We start from the raw sequence: 19,860 nt of genomic DNA on the forward strand, positions 1-19,860 counted from the left end.
ATGACAATGCACTTTTTGGCATTGAGTTTGAGGCCATGGCTTTGACACCAGGCATCTGTCTCAGTGAGGCCCTTTTGTAGGATGTCCACATCGTTAGGAGTTTCGATTATGGCTCCTAGTTTGCAGTCATCTGCGAACTTCATTAGCCAAAGACCTTCTGTGTTAGCCTGTACTTCAGAGAAGTAGATACCAAACAGGAGAGGACCCAGGACTGAACCCTGTGGTACTCCACTTGTCACTGGTCTGAAGTTGGATTTGGAGTCTGCTACTTTCACAGTGTGGGTTCTGTCAGTGAGCCAGCTGGCAACCCATCTTGTGACATAGGGATTTATTCCTAGTTTAGTGAGTTTATCTACAATTCAAGAGTGGGGGATGGTGTTGAAAGCCTTGGCGAGATCTAGATAGGCTGTGTGAACCATCTTACCCTTGTCTACGGCTTTGGTGACTGCTTCAAAGAAGTCTATCAGGTTTAGGAGACATGATCTGCCTTTTACAAATGCAAACTGGGTGGGGTCCTGAGTTTGGAGATTACCAGTGTCATTGTTTATAAGTTCCATGATGATATGTTCCATGGCCTTGCAGACCAGGCTCGTCAGGCTAATGGAGCGGTAGTTCCCGGGGTCGGTAGTGGCTCCCCCTTGTAGAGTGGGATAACTGTCGCTGTGTGCCATTCAGTGGGCACATAGCCTGAGGTGAGGCTATGATTGAACATGGTACTTAGGTGGGGTGCCAGTTCATTCTGTAGTTCATGTAGAACACAGCCTGGGATGTTGTCAGGTCCCATGGATGCTGTGTTCTTGGCTTTGGATAGTGTGTTTTTTACCTGTGCAGCCGTGATTACAGGAACTTTGCATTCTTCTGGTATAGAGATGGGCCCTTTAGAGGATGACAGGGGGGTAAAGTTAGCACTGAACCTATCTGCCGGGATGTTGGCAATATCAGTTGGTTCTGTATATTTAGTGCCATTGTGCTGTAACTCAGAGCAGATCTGAGTGTTGCCATTGAGGTTCTTGACATAGCTATAGAATGCTTTGTGGTTGTCTTTAGAGTCAGTGACGATTTTGTTTTCATACCTAGCTTTGGAGGATTTTATGAGGGCTCTCAGCTTCTTACTGAGGCTGACCAGGGAGTTTCTCCAATCATGGGTTTTACTCTTTTTTGCAACAGTTTCTCTCTTCTGTTGTAGAGTTTGTTTATGGCAGGGGACCACCAGATTGGCTTCCTTTTCTTGGAGTATAGCATCTTGGTTCTATTAGGGATTGCATGATCCATGCACTCGTGTAAGTGCTTATAAAGTGCATTTTTGTAGGATTCAGCAGTCATACCTCTATTGTCTGTCAGCATGGGTGTCATGAAATTTTTTACTGTGGTTTCCCTAATGGGGGGGGGGGGGTAGGGGAGGGATGTGGATGTCTAGGGTGATTAGCTTGTGGTCGGATCTGACCAACGAGGAATTTACCTCTGGTGTGGAGCACCGGTTGCACATGTTGGTAATAACCAGGTCTAGGATATTGCTGCCCCTGATGGGGGTGTGGATAAGTTGATCCATGGCATTGGAATTTATGAATTCCAGAAAACGTTGAGCACAAGAGTTGGTACATGAGTAGTTTTCCCAGTTAATGGTAGGGTGGTTGAAATCACCCATTATTAGGGTGTTAGGTTGTACCCTAATATTTCCAGTGTATTAAGAAACGAAGAGTGGGAATCCTGGGGCATGGTGGGGGATCTGTAGCAATCTACAATTTGGATTGTGGTCTTGCCCAGAGTTAGTTGCACTTGGATAATCTCGGATGCATTATGCTGAGCAACTAGCCTGGAGGTGTGGATATCCTTAATGAATATGGACACGCCTCCGCCTTTAGTGCTTCGGTCCAGGTTAGGTGGCCGAAAGGTGTGGTATGAATTATAGCCTGGTAATGCAGGGGTACTCTTTGGAGCCTTGAACCAGGTCTCTGTCACTGCATGGATGTCAATGTTCTCCATTTTAAGGAGTGCCTCGAGTGAGTGCATTTTGAGGTTTAGACTTCTAGCATTGAGTAGCAATACCCTCAAATTCTTCTTGACTGTACCTGTTAGGGTGGTGAATTTGTCATTTGAACCTTGCCTAAAAAAGGCACTATAGGGGTGGCTAGAGCCTTAGCCAGTATCCGGAATCCCAGGGGCAACAGGTGCAGGCCATCTCTGGCAAAGCATTGTGGTTTGTCGATCATGTCATCCCAGGCAGACAGATACTGGATCCCCTTAGAATGACACCAGAAGCTTAGCCAATTGCTGAAGTCAGTAATTTTGTCCTTGTACTGTGGTATCATTCTGGGTGATGGCAGGATGCTACTCAGGGCTAGGGTCACACCTGCCTGGGCTACAAGATCGGGCAGCTCCTCCATGTCCCTTTTCATGTAGTCCAAGGAGGTACGTCTCAGGTCATTCACACCAACATGGACAACGACAGATTCATATTTGTACTTGTTGTGGAGTGACCTGAGTGCATGCGTTATGTGGCAGATCCTGGCACCCGACAGGCAGCTGACAGTAACTTTCTCCTTGTTTGGCCTGGTGAGTGGAACATCAATGTGCCTGACTATAGAGTCACCTATGACTAGAGTGTTGGGTACATTGTTATGCCTTATGGGCTGTGGTTAAGTGGCACGCTGAGTTTGTGGGCTATGTGTCATTTGGATTGTGTTGGGGGGTGGAGGTTGCTTGTGTTTCTGCTTTGGAGGTCCCTGTTGCTTGGCAGGTTTTTACTGAGAGCCTCCGCAAATGTAGGTGTGTGTTTTGTGTTTCTATGTGTTTGTTTTGGTGGTGTAGGTTTTGAGGGACTATGTGCTGAGTGTGGTGTGGTGCAAGTGTTTACCTTCTCCTCTTGACTGTCTAGTCCAGTCTTGGGTGAAGAGAGCTTTGCTTCCAGTTTGGCTATATAAGTGCATCTCTCACAGGTTGTAGTGTTGGGTGGTAGGAGGAGAGGGTTGTCTGTGTACATGAGGCAGTTACTGCATTGCTCCAAGATGCCCAGATTCATCAGGTAGACAGGAGAAAACACCGGGAGCTGACACCTTAATATAGATTTTTGTTCCTCTTGAGGATTTCAGAAATGTCACTCAACAATCATCTTACTGGGTTCCCCTATGAACCAACATGGAACCCTTTCTACTGCTTGAGCCTGAAAATGAGAGACAGGAATAATGTACGGCCACAGAGGCACAACTGTAGGAGGAAGTTCTTTTTATATACCTTTCTTTTCTTTTTTTTTTAATGTAATATCTGTCTATCCCAAACATCTCTGATGGTCAGGTGAAGGCTGCCCTCTCCAAAGCAAAAAACACTGCTTCCATGGGACCAGATGGCACCCCGGGTTGCGTCCTACATGAACTCCAAGAAGAACTAATCCCTCAAGTAAAACTGCTGTACAACCTCAGCCTCACTACAGGATATGTGCCCAAAGAATGGCGTACAGCAACAGTGGTCCCACTCCACAAAGGTGGCGCCTCTGCGGACCCTGGAAACTATCGCCCCATAAGCCTGACTAGCCTAGTCTGCAAGGCTATGGAGAGGATCATCATGGAACTCATAAACAAAGACATTGGGGACCTACAGACACTAGATCCTACCCAATTTGGCTTCATCAAGGGCAGATCCTGCCTTTTGAACCTGGTTGACTTCTTCGAAACAGTCACCAAGGCCATAGATGAAGGGAAGGTAGTCCACACAACCTATCTGGACCTCGCAAAGGCATTTGACACAATACCCCACTCGAGCATCATAGATAAGCTATCCAGCCTAAATATAAACCACTATGTCATAAGATGGGTTGCAAACTGGCTCAAAGACAGAACCCACAGAGTCAGAGTTGCTGGAGCCATGTCAGACTCGAAACCGGTCACAAGTGGCGTCCCACAAGGTTCTGTCCTGGGACCTCTCTTGATTGGTATTTACTTTTCTGAGGTACAGGCCAACGGCTCACCAAGTTCGCAGATGACTGCAAACTGGGTGCCATAATCGACTCTCCAGCTGACACAAACATCCTTCAAAAAGGTCTCGCAGAGACGGATAACTGGTGCCAGAGCCATGGTCTAAAGCTAAATGCCAAAAGGTGTATAGTCATACCCTTTGGCAAAAACAGTGTGCCCACAAATTACCACATAGGTGGTAACCCATTAAGTACAGAGAAAGTAATTAGGGATCTGGGGACCCAAGTTGATAGCAATCTCTCCTTTGACAACCACATTGCCAAAGTGGTTAGAAAGACCTTCTACATAGCCCACCTCATCATGAAAGGATTCACATCTAGATCAAGAGAGGTAATCGTGCTCCTTTATTCATCCCTCATCAGGGCCATCATAGAATACAATGCCCCCTTTGGGATGTACCTTACCCGACACCTGCAGCAATTAGAAAGACCCCAAAAGTACCTCACCAGGAGGATCAAGGGACTCAAACAGATGCCATATGCTGCTCGGTTAAAAAAACTCCAGCTCTACTCAGTTGCATACTGCCTACTTCGAGGCGATCTATGCCTGACATATAAAGCTATGTCCAACCCAGAATTAATGGACATGCTCCACCTCAGTAAATCTAAATCCCTTAGAGCCACGCGCTCGAGGGACTTGAACCTCAGCACAGAAATAAATAGAAAATGCTGGAGGGACAGATTCATAACCCAGAGGCTCCCTTCGCTCTGGAATAGAATTCCAATTCATGTTAGGCAGAGCACCTCACTGACTCTCTTCAAGAAGAATCTTGATGAGTAGATGGGGGATCGTAGGTTTGTCCCGGGGATTACTTCCGTGTCACTATTAGACAGAGGCACAGTAAACTAAACTTTAAAAAGGGCACAGTATACTCAAATCAAGGGGTGGCGTAAGCCAAACACAATCAGGCTAGGCTTATAAATGCCCCAGGGCAGATAGCCTAGTATGAACCTATGAACCTATGAACCTATCTATCTATTTATCTATCTATCTACGTGTGTGTGTGTGTGTGTGTGTGTGTGTGTGTGTGTGTGTGTGTGTGTGTGTGTCTGCAGTTTTTATTTTTTTTACAAGCACTATGCTTGCCATTCCTAGCATATAGAAGGTAAATATTTAATTTTGTTGTGTGAGTGTTTGAATAAAAGTACACATATATTTATGGGAAGCATAGATGTTCTCAACTGTCCTTGATTTTGCCTCATATTTTGCTTTGTTTCATGTAAACTGCATGGTTTTGTTAGACATCATTGAGGACTGCAGTCACAAATTATGACAGACATTTCATTTTCAGACTCAGAAAAAGTACGTTAATGCAAATCCTGTTAATTTAGCAGCAACTTTCTAAGTATATAAACGTAATAGCTGTTCCTGATTTTGGTCCTGTCCACCATTATCTTTTAGCATTTTCCTTGATCTTTGAGTTAAGAGGTTGTGAGGTATGTGTGTGAGTATGTCTGTTGCCCAGGGGGGTGCAGTGCATTGCACACTGTATTCTGACAGCAGTGAGCTGAGAAGATACATTCCTGCATGGCAGGTTTTTTATGTATTTATCATTCATTCAATTGCAATAAAACATCTGAGGTTTACAGTTAAAGTCATAAAAGTGGCTTGTTGGGTATAGGGATTGTAAGGAAAATGACTGTGTGTGTGTGTGTGTGTGTGTGTGTGTGTGTGTGTGTGTGTGTGTGTGTGTGTGTGTGTGTGTGTGTATATCTTGGGGACAATTGCGTGTATCTAAAAGTAGCAAGTTGGCTATAATTTCTTTCACTTTTCATCACAGTTAAACATCAGCATTTTGCACAATACATGGCTATCTTCATATGGGCAGGATTTGTGTGATAGCATATGATCACTGGCATAGTGTTACACCAAGAAGGGTTGCCATTTAAACAGTCCTTGGTTCTGTAGTTGATATTTTGGCTGTGTTTCCTTCTGTGTGGAACCTATATATACTTTCTGTCTTATTGAAGTGTTCTGTTGTGTGTGTGTTTTTTTTTTCCCAGATCCATTTCTGGCCATTTCAGCTTTTAATTTTTTTTCTTGGAATAGGAAGGCAGACGCTATTCTCAAAAAAGGATGTATATATCCTTGCAAGCATTTGTCTTCTTATTTTACTGTGGAATTAGTATTTTGTTAGCGTTGAACATTAAGCTTTAAAACAAAGAAAGTAAGATTAAATTTTTATATACACTTGATTACTTGTTTTTGCATCAGTGGATTAAAACGCTATAAAAAAAGTTCAAATAGGCTGTTCAGATCATCTAGAACCCTATGACCTCTGGAGGCCTACTGGCCCCCAAACACCCAGCTTAATTCAATTACTTCCTCAAAACATATCACAGTGGGCTCTTAGCCACACAAGACGCATTAAAAAGAAATACAAAGTGTGAAAGATACAAGATAGGAGTAATTCATCTGGATGGTGTAGGGCCAGGACAAGGGGGGAACAGGGAAAGGGCACTGGGGATGTACAGGGGGGACAATTGTGCCGGTGTGGAGCCCATGGAGTCCTTTGTCTAGGGTTCCATTTTAACTAAGGCTGGCTTTGTTAACATATTCAGATATCTGAGATACATATAGACAGTGATACATCCATAAAGAGTACTGAAGCAGTCTGTGGATGAAAATAAATTATCCCCATCTATTGAATGACTACATGTAATGTTCATTGACTCGTTGTAATAGAATCCCACCTCATTGCAAAAAGCCCAACCCTGCATTGAAGTCACCAGCCACCACTTAATATAGTGTATATATGTAGTGACATTACCATTTTAATAGCTACATTTAGTGTAGCCCTTTTGAGGATCAGTTTCTACCATAATACATTGCAAATTTTAGGCGGTAGTCAGCTGTGCATAACATACTGAAGTATTAGTATCATTTATGCTGAGCTGCCATGTTGTTCATAATAAAGTAACCTATTTTCTGAAACTATTGTTGAATCATGACATTTCTAATTTGAGCCTTGAAGAAAGCAGTATTTATTTTGTAGCAAGTTCATATAAAAGGAAGTAGATGATGTGTATATCAGACCCTCAGCAGACTGTGGATCTTGTAACTAACTCCTTGGTTCTTTAGCTGTTTCTGCAGTTTGTTTTCCAGCTGTAAGGTCTATCCACTAGTTGTGAAACCTCAGCTGTTAGGAAGCCAAAAGCAGATTTATCTTAAAAAAGCCCTAGAAGGACCGTAATTGTCTGATGGACTGTAGGGTATTTATATCATCAGGATCATCTGTGGTCACTAGAGCAGTGCAGCAAATCAAATTCAAAACAATTCCGCAGGACAGAAAAATAATTCATATTGCCTCAGTCTGGATGCCACTCAGCTGATGCACTGGCTGAGTGAGGTGTTGATGGTAAAGTAAATTAACATAGCGTATGCAAAACAAAGCTCTTTTGGAACCAGTTAATTTCACTGGTGAACTGCAGAACATATTTTCAATGGTGAGGGCAATATTCTTTATCATTAACCTTGCAGAACTGGGTTCTTGGCTTTTGGTGGTGGAGCCAATTAGGCACAGCTTGTTCCCATAGATTGAGACCCTGCTCCATACCTCTCAACCTCTCAGAACAAAAAATCTGGACATCATCAAAAACAATAGGGGGACAAAGGCCCACAAATAAGGACATATTTTGAATATTGTTCCTATAAACTTAGAAAGTTGATAGAATAATAGGTTCTGTATTATTATTATTATATATTTTCTGAAGGATATGAAGTCTGAAACTCAAATGTCTGTTATTATTTAGTATTATTTAGTTCATAGGTGCTTACTAGGCTAATGATAACAAAAGCCTTTTTAAGCCAAGCCATGCATCCCAAATCTCTGACAAGTACTGGTACCCTTGATAAGTGTAAGCAGGGGCTTGGGAGATGAAAAATTTACAGTCAAGGGCCAGGGAGATGAACCATTTACAGGCTGCCTGTGTCCATTAAAGACATAGGTGCCAAATCAGGAATGAATTTCCTGTTCCTCTTCAAATTGTCCAAGTTATACTTGAATTGAGTTAGGGATGATCTGCTTCACATGGATGGGAAGCCTGTTCCAGAGACAGGCTAGTCTCTGGGATACATACCTGTCTCTCCAGAAAGTCCTTTTTATATCACAGGCAAGGTTTAAGTCTTTAGAACAGGTAATTCTGGTGCTGTTTGTTTTGTGAATATGCAGGAGGTCCATCAGAGTGGGATCTGACAATGCCTTGTATGCCAGACATCAATCTCCCCACAACAGCCTGTAGGAGATAGAATACAGGGAAAGGGTCTTCAGGCAGTCTACATAGGACATATTACTTACGCCTTGTATTCTTTTAGTGAGGAATCTCTGTGGACCTTCCAATTGTTGGATATGACTGGTTAGGTACCTACAAAAGGGGGCATTATACTCAATGATAGGTCTGATGAATGCAGAACACAGTGGAACAATGACTTCCTTCGACCTATATAACATACGTTTGTTTATAAAATTTGCAACATAGAATGATTTCCTCACTACTGTCGACACATGATGGTCAAAGGCTAGATTACTGTCTATGTGTGTCTCCAAGTACCTGACTACTGAGTCAACTCTTAGGGGGTGTGTTGTCAATATGATAGTTACCAAAGGATACTATTATGCATTTCTTGGCATTTAGTTTTAGTCCATAGTTCTGACACCAGTTCTTTGTCTGTGTCAGCCCATCTTGGACAATATTTGTGTTGGTGTGGGATTCAATGACAACTCCTAATTTGAAATCATCTGCAAATTTAGTTAGCCAGAGGCCATTGACATTGGCCTTGACTTCAGGGGAGTAAATAACAAAACCGAGCGGCCCCAGGACCAATCCTTGAGGGACTCAACTTGTGACTGGCCTCTTTGTAGAGGTGACCTCCACATTTCTAAGTTCCTGGGTCCTGTCTGTGAACCAGTTGGCTAGCCATTGGGTAACATAAGGGTTTGTACCTAACCTCATGAGTTTGTCAACAATGCCTGAGTGGGGTATTGTGTCAAATGCCTTGACCAAGTCAAGGTAGGCAGTGTGAACCATTTTTCCCTCATCCATTGCTTTGGTGACCTTCTCAAAGAAGCCCACCAGGTTGAGTAGGCATGAATTGCCTTTGACAAAACCAAACTGGGTTGGGTCCAGTGTCTAGAGGTTTACTATGTCATTATCGATTATTTCCATAATAATTCTTTCCATGGCTTTGCATATGAGACTAGTGAGACTTATGAGTCTCTAGTTTACAGGGTCTGTAAATGGCCTGCCTTTATGCAGAGGAATAACTGTTGCTGCTCTTCACTCATGAGGCATGACGTCTGCTTGGAGGCTACAGTTACATAGCGACTCCAGAGGGCCTGATAGGGCATGTTTAATGCTATTTAGAAGGCTTCCTCTGATATTGTCTGAGCCCATTGATGCAGTGTTCTTGACCTTACAGAGAGCATTAAGGGCCTGTTCCCTAATATTAACAGGGAGAGTTATATTTGGTGGTATTTTCTAAGGGAAGGTTGAGGGGAAGAGAGGGATAAAGTTGGAGCTGAATTTGTCAGCCAGTAGGTTTGCTATATTTTCTAGCTCAGTATAGGTGGCTCCATTTACAATGAGCCCTGTACACAATTGTGTATTGCCTTTGAGGTGCAGACATAGTTAAAAAATGCCTTGAGGTTGACCTTGGCCTAGGAGGCCAAATTTACCTCAGAAATGGCTTTGGTGGACTTTATTTGTCTTCTGAGTTGTTTGTTTAATTTGATGAGGGTGCTTTTACCCTGCTAGGTGCTGCAGATCCTAATTTTTGCCATGATTTTCTTCCTTCTGTTATACAGCTTATTGATTTTGTGATTCCACCAGGGTGGCTTGTTTTTTGAGTTAGTTCTGTACTTCTTCCTGGTGGCTACAGCTGTCTGTATGCAGCTATTAATATGCTTGTATAGGGTTTCTATGAACAGTTATGTATAGGCAGCAGTGTTCTCAGGGTTTATGGTTGCTTGAAAATTTGCTAGGTTATTACTTAATAGCAGGAAGTTAGCCTTAGTGTAGTTCCTGAATATTTGAGGGTTAGCTGGTTTTATTTTTACTTTAAAGCAGACAATTTTGTGGTCTGACCTCACCAGAGAAGACATTACACTAGGGCAGTACTCTTGCATATTAGTGAGGACCGGAATCCTGGTTGGTGTATTGACAATCTGGTCCAAGGAATTTGTGTTTACAAAATCCATGAATCTCTGTGCCTATATGTTTGATGTTGTATAGGATTCCCAGTTAATAGTGGGGTAATTAAAGTCACCCATGGATATGATATTGGGTTGGATGGTGAGTGTTTCCATTAAGTTTAAATATATGTTATGAGTGTCCTGGATCATAGATGGCGACCTATAGCTTGCAAGGAAGTGGTATGGGACTTTGCCTATTTTGATTTGAACATAGAGAAGCTCAAATGCATTGTTCTGTTTGGCCAGCCTTGAGATATATTTATTTTTTATGTAAATCGAGACACCTCTACCTTTAGTCCTTGTCTGTGTAGTAGCTGGACTAAATCTGTGGAAGGCATTATAACCTTGCACTGTTTGTCTGCTCTTCGGAGCTTTAAACCATGCCTCAGTGACCGCACAAACATCAGCATTCTCCGGGGTGAAGAGAGCTTTAAGGGAGTGGAGTTTTTCTGTTTAGTGACTTAAATCTTCAATGATTTGGCAGAAAACTGCAAACTGTATGAGGAACAGATCAAAAAATATGAGGCAAAAATCTGGACAGTTGAGAGGTATGTCCTGCTTCACTACATTTGTCACTGAGAGCTGACACAGTTTATTACAGTAGTAATTTAAGGCCAGTGATTCATGCCTGTTCACCATCTGAACTGCAACTTGAATTAGTAGTGAGGCTTTGACTGCTATATGTGTTGTGTGTGTCTGTGTGCACAGATGCACATGAGACTATAAGTGCATTCAGGGAGACAATAGATCAAGATATGCACCCGAGAAACTGTGTCCTGTCTGAGAAATTGTCACAAACTTTGGTGCAATAGTCTGTGTTCATACAGGAAGTCATTACTTAAAAGTGTAAATCGCAGTGTTACACGTCATGTAAAAGATGGCCAGGGGACACAAAGTCAGGACAAATGGAGTTTTAGTGCAATTATTATTTTTTTACAGAATATGTCTGCCTGGTAGGGTGGCCGCAGTGTTGCAGCGGTTAGCATTGCCACCGCTCAACAAGAGGTTCTCCATTTTAATTCTCTGCTGGGGTGCCTTTTGTGCTGAGTCTGTACATCCTCCCTGCAGTCACGTGTGTTTCCTCCGGGTGCTCTGGTTTTCTACCACATTCCAAAGACATGCAGTAGGTGGACTGGACACTCTAAATTGGCCGTAGGTGAGTGTGTATGTATGGGAGTGAGTGGTGTGAATGAATTACCGCTGCAGGGCTAGCCACCCGGCAGTGTAAACCTTGGCTGGAGATGATTGTCACTGCAGAAGTGACACTCTGACCCAATTTTCAAAATGGGAAAAGGGGCTGAGGATGGATAGATGGCTACCTAGACAGCACCCATTTTCAGTGGAGACATGGACAGAAAATTATTTGAAATTATACATGATAAATCTGTTTTTTTTTTTAGCCTGTTATTGTAACTTGTGAAGTGTGTTAGCAGGTGTTATACCTTTCAACCTCTTAGCACAAGAAATCTGTACAAAACACGACATAATAGGCGGGGGTCACAGGCCCAAAAAATAGGGACAGATTTTAAATATCTCTCTTGTTGTTGTTTTTCTTTCGGCTTTTCCCGGTTAGGGGTCGCCACAGCGGAACTCCAGTCTGCTAATGATTGGCAGTTGATTTTTATGGTGCCAAGGTGCAAGCCTGACGTCTAAACTTCAACGAAGGCACGCCCATTCACGCATGTCTTTTGAATGCCACTCAACCACAGGGAGGACATGCAGACTCCACACAGAAGGCGCTCCAGCCGAGAATCGAACGGAAGAACCTCTTGCTGTGAGGCGATAATGATTCCACTGCACCACCACAGCTTCTACTCTCTTACAGGCTTAAAAGGTAGCTAGAATAACAGGATTTGTGTTAGCATGCATTTTCTGAAGGATATGATGTCCAGCATTGAAAGGCATGACATTATTTAGTTACTTCAATCCTCAAATCATCTCAGTGCATTGCCAGAAAAAAAAACACAAATTTTATGATTAACAGACCAAAAATAAGAATAGAAAATGTGGACATTCTGCAAAAATATGGAGAGTTGAGAAGTATGTTTGTAATTCATTCTTACTATTCCATAAACACTCTTTGCTTTGCTACTGACAAAAGGCCGTTGTTGCTGTCAAACTACAGATACTGCTGCAAGTAACCCAGAATTGTACAATGTTTTATTTAATACCATAGCTGTTAAATCTGTAACTCACAAGCATAAAACAGACTCCTTCCTCATTGCATGAGGTACTGCAGACTAGCTTTTTTGTGACAAAATATCATAATATAATCTGTAAAGTACAAACACTGGTTTATATTCATGTTCTTTACTTACTGCTGTTAATATTTCATGAAAATAACTAATTTGTTGTTAATATTGTTTTCTTAAAAAATGCTGATTTAAAGGGATTGCTTCAAAGGACAATCAACCAGTGTCATCCTTGTTTCTACAATAGTGCTCTGCCCCTTTAATTGCTGGAGCTCTGATCTCTGAAATTTGTACTTCCTGTGTCATGACAGTTAAGCCTGCAGAAAAGTATTTTTTTTTCCTGGTTTGCATGCATTCTTTAGACAAAGGAGTTTATCTTCTCAGTTTGTTTGATAGTGGCTATTCCTTCTGTGCAGGATTGCACTGACAGGATATGGGACAATACAAAACCTTCTGTCCTGAATACAGACAAATTTCCTGTCAAGGACTACACAGTGAGTGAACTGTCCAGTAATATGGTTCGAACGAATCTGCGGCACACAACAGTGGGAAAACAGTCCATGGAGAAAGAAAAGATGCAGCATTTATTTGCTGAAAATGAGAGAACAGAATACTGCTGTAAGGAACACAAAAGGAGACTGGAGTTATTTTGCCAAGAAGATGAAAGCTTTGTTTGTGTCCTGTGCATTCCAACACACTCCACTCACAGTTTTGTATTCTTGCAAGATGCAGTCATTATGTATGAGGTAAGGGGCACATATGAGTAATATGTGCTTTCTGTGGGATGTGATGAATGTTTATTTTTTCCTGTTTCTGAGCTTTTAATGTGTTTACTGGTAGCAATTGTTAAGTTAAATGGACATTGAGCTCTAGTGGGTTGTAGATTGTAAAATTCCATATTTTCATGAACATGTTTGTTGTTACTCATACTGGAACCAGTGCCTGACTTTTGTATGATAACTTGCAGCATGGTCCAGCTTTACTTGTAAGTTAATAAATGCACTGACACCACTTTTACATTAATTGATAGTGGTAAAATAATTGCTTCTAAGAAAAGAATGCATTACCCAATCTTTTCATGGTCCATACCCCCAGTGTTAGGAGCTATACCCACACATCATTGCTGCTTACTCTGAGATGGTTTTACCTGGTATTATGGGGAATATGATTTGAGGTCACTTTGTTATGTTAGTTTAATTAAGCTTATTTTTGTACAGGTGCATTGTGAATTAATTTAAAATAACAGTCACCCCATATTGTAAATATACAGACTATCAGCCATAACGTCTGTAGTTCCTTAACCCACAGTGTGTCAGACGGTACAAAACTCTGTCCTGACCTCAGAAGAGAGACGAGTTCCTTCACATATATTAACAGACTGGTAGCTTAAATTGCTGGAGAAGCTCTGAGTCACACTGTAGTTGATGAGCATGTCAACTGTAAAAAGAGGTCCCAGATGTTTTTGCCTGAAGAATTTCCCTGTTCTTTCTCAGGTATAATATGCACACTGAAGATACAGTCTCCTGTTTCTGTCTGAAAGGATGCAGTTAGCATGCCTCCACCTTTGGATCAGTATCATATACCTCAGTATGCAGAATGCCATCTGTGTATAAAGAGTGTACCTTTCTACACAGTTTTGCCAACAGAGTGTATATGCATGCACTTTTAGTGCGAGCGTGCCCACATAGGCATCTGCATCAGCAGTATTATAAGATGCCCAAATGCTTGTAGTGCATATTAGATGCCAGCCTGCACAAGTGTACCAGATGAATGTTTCTGCTTATAACTTTACAGTGAATATACCCACTTATTGCATACATGCACTCAAATGTGCCCAGCAATGACAGCTACTGTCGGATTGAGTACATTTCAGATGCCTTATTGCAATCAAATGAATGAAGAAAATATATAGTGAAGGACATTCCAACTCTTCCACCATGCTTCTCAACTGTCCCTCTGTTCCTTGAAAATGTTTGATTTTCTGAGATATCACGGAAGATTACTGTCAGTCAGTGAAGCCAATCTTAATAGTTTCTTTTCTTTTTTTTTTTTTTATTTTTGAGAAAATGCAGCTGTTATATTTATAGACTGACAGTGGTTTAGCTGTTATATTTATAGACTGACAGAGGTTTTAGGTCATCCCGTATAGCAATAGCTTTATTCAGAATTCTTGATCGATTAAATGCATACCTCAACTTCATCTCCTGCTGTCTTGCTCAATCTCTCTCTCTGTATCTTTTGCAAACATGCCCATGTGCACGCGCACACACGCACAGAAATATATTACTTTTTTTCTACTTACTAAACAGCAAAGCCATGTATAAGGAGTGTAAAAAAATGGTGTTTGTTTACTTTTTTTCAGTTCATGCTTCATAGCAGCTTAATATGTTGTCACAAAGTAGAAGACTTGCTATCTGTATATTAACATGACAGATAGTGTTTGTTCTCCAAGAGGGTGATGTAGCCCATTATCTAATAACCATATATAAAAATGTGCATTTAACAGCTGTAATGTTAAGCTAACTTGAGGTATCATAGTGCTATACAGATAGGAGGTGTGTGTGTGTGTGTGTGTGTGTGTGTGTGTGTGTGTGTGTGTGTGTGTGTGTGTAACTTCCATCCAAAATGCTCAGCTAATATATTGTATTATTTACAGAAATAGTAGGGTCAGGCATTATGCAGAACAATCAACATACTTGGGGGCATTGGTAGGAATGTATATGAAGGGTTAGTTCCTATCCCATCTGTACATTCAGGAAAATATTTAGAATGCACACCCATTCAATTCTCACTGGATGTCATGTAAACAGATTGTAAATTTTGAAAAGGCATGTATGCATCTTAAAAAATGGACTATACATTTTCATATACTTATGTCTCTTAAAATATGTTTTTTGCTTTGTTATGGTAAAGTCCACTTGACTGTATATCATCATTCTTAGAAAGTTGTTGCCATAGTACAGGATAAGGGAGAATTGTCATCCTATCCTTGTCAAGCCTTGTAAGCTTGGAGTTGGTATGCCTGACAGTGGAGTTAATAATTACTAGCACATTTTTATTTTTACCCTTGGTTTTAATGGTAGTAGATGGTTTACAGTTTGCAACCAGGTGACTTTCTACTGTGTTTGAGGACAGTGCTGCCATGTCTGTAGATCTTTATTAACAGTTTATTTTCCTGTTTCTAGAAGGCTTGGGAAGCTATTTTTTGACAACAGCAGCATATTGCATTTTGTGTAGTCAGATGATCAAATAATCAACCATGATAAAGTGCACTTTTGAGTGAAGATTTGAATTTTGTTTAAAATGGGTTGCACTATTTAAGGCTGATTTCCTTTCCATAGAGGTTATGCAATTGTGGAGTTGGTGTACTTAATTAAAGGGGTGTGAAAGGCAAACTAATTTCCCTGTATTTTTATGTAGGGATCCTGCTGATATGAACTGTAATTATGACTTTAGGTCTATAGAATCAGAAGTTTCAGAAGTTTTAGATAACACCTATGAAGTACCCTATAGGAGTGATGACCCTTTGGAGTTTCCCCATTGAGGAGGTCTGACTGTTGAAAGACAAGAAGAATACTAACCATCAGGGCATAGGACCAAAGAGACAAGAATTCAGGTGTCTCTGAGGGAAAGGTAGGAGAGGAAGAGGAAGGAGAACCCACTACCAGCTGACATCATTAGCACGGATGAAGTGATATGTTTCCTAGGCCAGTTCAAAATCTTTAATTATAGTGACCTGCAACTTGACCTTAACCATTTTCCATTTTCCGTAAGGGGTTTACATTTGTGCCATCTTCACATATTGTGATTAGCAATGTTTTGATTGAATTGAAGTTATTCCTAAGGAAAATCAATTTAGAACTTATTTTGGGGGATTCTGTGGGTAATCAGCAGAAGTCTAGATTCAGAAAGAAGAATACATTTAATCTCCATCTACAGCCTATACTAGTTAATTTTGAAGCATTGGTGGAACAAGAGATTAGGCAGTATGTTAACAAAAAACATGTAAAGTTTCTAATCTCATTCAAGACAAAAGGAGTTTCATCTGAGATATGTAAAAATAAAGATCTGTATTGGTGGAGTAATCTCATTCAAGACAAAAGGAGTTTCATCTGAGATATGTAAAAATAAAGATCTGTATTGGGGGAGTAATCTCATTCAAGACAAAAGGAGTTTCATCTGAGATATGTAAAAATAAAGATCTGTATTGGGGGAGTAGTAGTCATCATGGAATATTGGATGTATGTAGCCAAAATGTTTGAGTTGTGGAACAATGGTATGAGCTATGTTCAAGTTTCATGGAATGAGATGTAAATGGCCTGTAGAAATATTGATATGGTATTGTTTGACAACCTACTGTAAGGTATGACAGACAAACATTTACATGATTTACTTTCAGTCTGCAAACCCATTATTCCATCCACCTTTGGGATTCCTAAGACCCATAAGAATGTTCTGGATCTTCCATTATACCCACTGTGGCAGCTGTGGGTTACAAAACCTACCCCGTAGCTGTTTTTGTAGATAGAAAGCTTAAATCCTTCCTAAAATCCTACAACCATGTGTTACTGAATTCTTGGTATTTTGTTTAGGAAAAGTAGCTGAGGTATTTTTTTCTCCCCCACCAGTTTTAGTGACTATCAACATTAAGAATTTATTCCCTGTGATGCCCCACACCTTGGGGTTAGAATGATGTAGAAATATTTGTATGATTTGTAAGGTTTTGACTGCCAGTGACCTCAGATTAGTTATCAAATGTTTGGATTTGGTGCTGAGTAACAACTTTATGCACTTTGAGGGGGACTACTGCAAACAGACAAGTGGGTGGCTGTAGGGGCTGCTTATGCCCCTGTGTTCTCCAGCATTGTACTACTATCTTGGGAGCAAGAGTATGTTTTCAAACCCCCTTACTTTCAATCTATCATCTTATACTTGCTTTTTGGATTACATTATATTAACCAAACTACGGAATTTCTGAAATTTAGAAGTAACTTAAGATGAGATACATTTTTGGACATCACAATTGTAAAAGACTTGGACAAAATAAATTTCGATCCAAACTTTACAGAAAAGATAATTTTTCTAATTCTTTTTTATAATATAATAGTAACCATCCAACCCATCAGAAGAACAACATAGTCAAGGGGCAGCTTATAAGATATCTGCTAATGATGATTTGGTAAGGGTACTGGGTTATATTGATGAACTTTTCCTAGAACAGGGATACCCTGGACGCTTGATCAAAGACCTCAAGAGTGAGGTGTTAAAAGGGTGGGATACAAAATTTGTTCCTCTTTGGGGTGGCAGTAGATCCAATTTGGATGCATCGGACTAATCAAGAGTGCCCTTGGTCCAAGATGAAGTGGTTGGGGCAAGGCTGAAACAACTATAATAGGTCCCTTATCTTGAAGAACAACAACAACATGCTCAATATTCAGAAAATTATCACTAAATACTGGGACCTGTTTTCTAAAATGTGAAATAGTTTACCAGTTTTTTTCCAAACCACCCATAAATGTATAAAAGAGAGCTTAATATTAAAAATCTTTCTGAAAAAGGGACCAAAGAGAAAGTATTCACTGACAACCATGCTCTAAATAGCACATGCAGATGTGGTATGTGCCACCAGTACACACATATGGCACATTGTGGTGTTGCATGTGCCACCAGTGTAAACATATGGTACATTGTGGCATACAATTGTGGTATGTGCCACCAGTGCACAAATATGGCACATTGTGGTGTGGTATGTGCCACCAGTGCACACATATAGCACATTATGGAGAATTATTTCTTCTCAGTATAGGGGAAACTTTCAGGGGGAACTTGTCTTTGAAATTTTCCACCCAGAGGGTCATGTATTTAGCATTTTGCTCAGTGTGCTTCTCCTATTATTTGGGGAACACTAAGTGCCCTGAAAAATAGAGAGTACGAGCATGTGTACAAGGTCAGGAAAAAGACTGAAACCAATGCCTTGTACATACATTCAGTTAGGTGTGCTCAGAGTAGATTTTTGTTTTGGGGTGTTAGAAAAAGTAGATCCTAACCCCCCCCCCCGGGGGGCAATGGGAGACATTGTTGGAATGTCGGGAAATGGTTTGGCGGTTCATAGGTAGGTACTAGGCTATTGGCCATAGGGCCTATATAAGCCTAGCCAAAAAGGTACCCTGGCTTTCGCCACCCAAGAAAATTATTTTCCTGTGCCCCTGTCGAGCAGAGCCACAGAAGTGATCCCCGGGGTGAATTTCCTATTTCCCAACCAATCATCAAGTTTTTCTTGAAGAGTGCTAATGAGGAGCTCTATTTGACATAGATAGGTAGTCTGTTCCAGAGTATGGAAGTCTCTGGGACAGAAATCTATCCCTCCAGCGTGTTCTGTTTATTGTGGTGACAAGGTTTAGGTCCCTACAGCGTGTAGCTCAGAGGGATTGGGATTTCTTTATGTGGAGCATGTCCAACAGCTCTGGGTTTGACATAGCTTTGCATGTTAGGCAGAGATCGCCTCTGAGTAGGTGATATGCGATGGAGTAAAGCTGGAGTTTTTTGAGACGGCCCATGTAGGGCATCTGTTTGAGGCCAGTAATCCTCTTTGTGAGGTATTTCTGTGGCCTCTCCAGTTGTCTTAGATGTCTTGTGAGGTACATACCAAAAGGGGCACTGTACTCTATAATGGGTCCCAAGGTCTCTTATCACACATTCGGTGTTAAGTAGACTACCACCTATGTGGTAGTTCATGGGTAGAGAGTTTTTATCAAAGGGGATGACAATGTACTTTTTGGCATTGAGCTTCAGGCCATGACTTTGACACCAGGCATCTGTCTCAGTGAGGCCGTTTTGTAGGATGTCCACATCGTTAGGAGTTTCGATTATGGCTCCTAGTTTGCAATCATCTGCAAACTTCATTAGTCAAAGACATTCTGTGTTAGCCTGTATTTCAGAAAAGTAGTTACCAAACAGGAGAGGACCCAGGATTGAACCCTGTGGTACTCCACTTGTCACTGGTCTGAAGTTGGATTTGGAGTCTGCTACTTTCACAGTGTGGGTTCTGTCCATGAGCCAGTTCGCAATCCATCTTGTGACATAGGGATTTATACCTAGTGAGTTTATCTATAATTCCAGAGTGGGGATGGTGTCGAAAGCCTTGGTGAGATCTAGATAGGCTGTGTAAACCACCTTACCCTCATCTATGGCTTTGGTAGTCTATCAGGTTTAGGAGACATGATCTGCCTTTGCGGCTTAATGCCAGTGTCCCACCAGGTCTTTTTTTACCAGATCTCCCTAGCTCCAGTTTTGAAAATGAGAGCAGTAAAGCTATACGACTGACTGTGGGGATGATGTTGTTGTGACTTACTGTGTTTCTAGTTTTGAAATTGGGCTCTCATTTGATAGTTTTTCAGGAGAATAGACTTTTCTAAAAAAATTTGCAAGGTTATATATTTATATATGTGATGCCCCACCACTGGACCAGTAATCAAGGAGCCTCAATCCTTACCACTGGCAACAGTTGGGA

The 19,860-nt window shown here is 41.2% G+C and overlaps 1 protein-coding gene across 1 annotated transcript in view; it reads left to right on the forward strand.

Annotated features, from left to right (window-relative positions):
• The first annotated feature begins 12,319 nt into the window (after window positions 1-12,319).
• Window positions 12,320-19,860, forward strand: part of LOC122814301 (zinc finger protein 665-like) — a 640,008-nt gene continuing 632,467 nt past the window's right edge. Inside the window, exon 1 of the mRNA XM_044086888.1 lies at window positions 12,320-13,096. Coding sequence (XP_043942823.1) covers window positions 12,866-13,096 — 231 coding nt within the window. The 5' untranslated portion in view covers window positions 12,320-12,865. The remainder of the gene's footprint in view (window positions 13,097-19,860) is intronic.

Source organism: Protopterus annectens, chromosome 10.part0 (genome assembly GCF_019279795.1).
Source record: "Protopterus annectens isolate FY-2018-M chromosome 10.part0, PAN1.0, whole genome shotgun sequence".
In the NCBI taxonomy this organism is placed as follows: Eukaryota; Metazoa; Chordata; order Ceratodontiformes; family Protopteridae; genus Protopterus; species Protopterus annectens.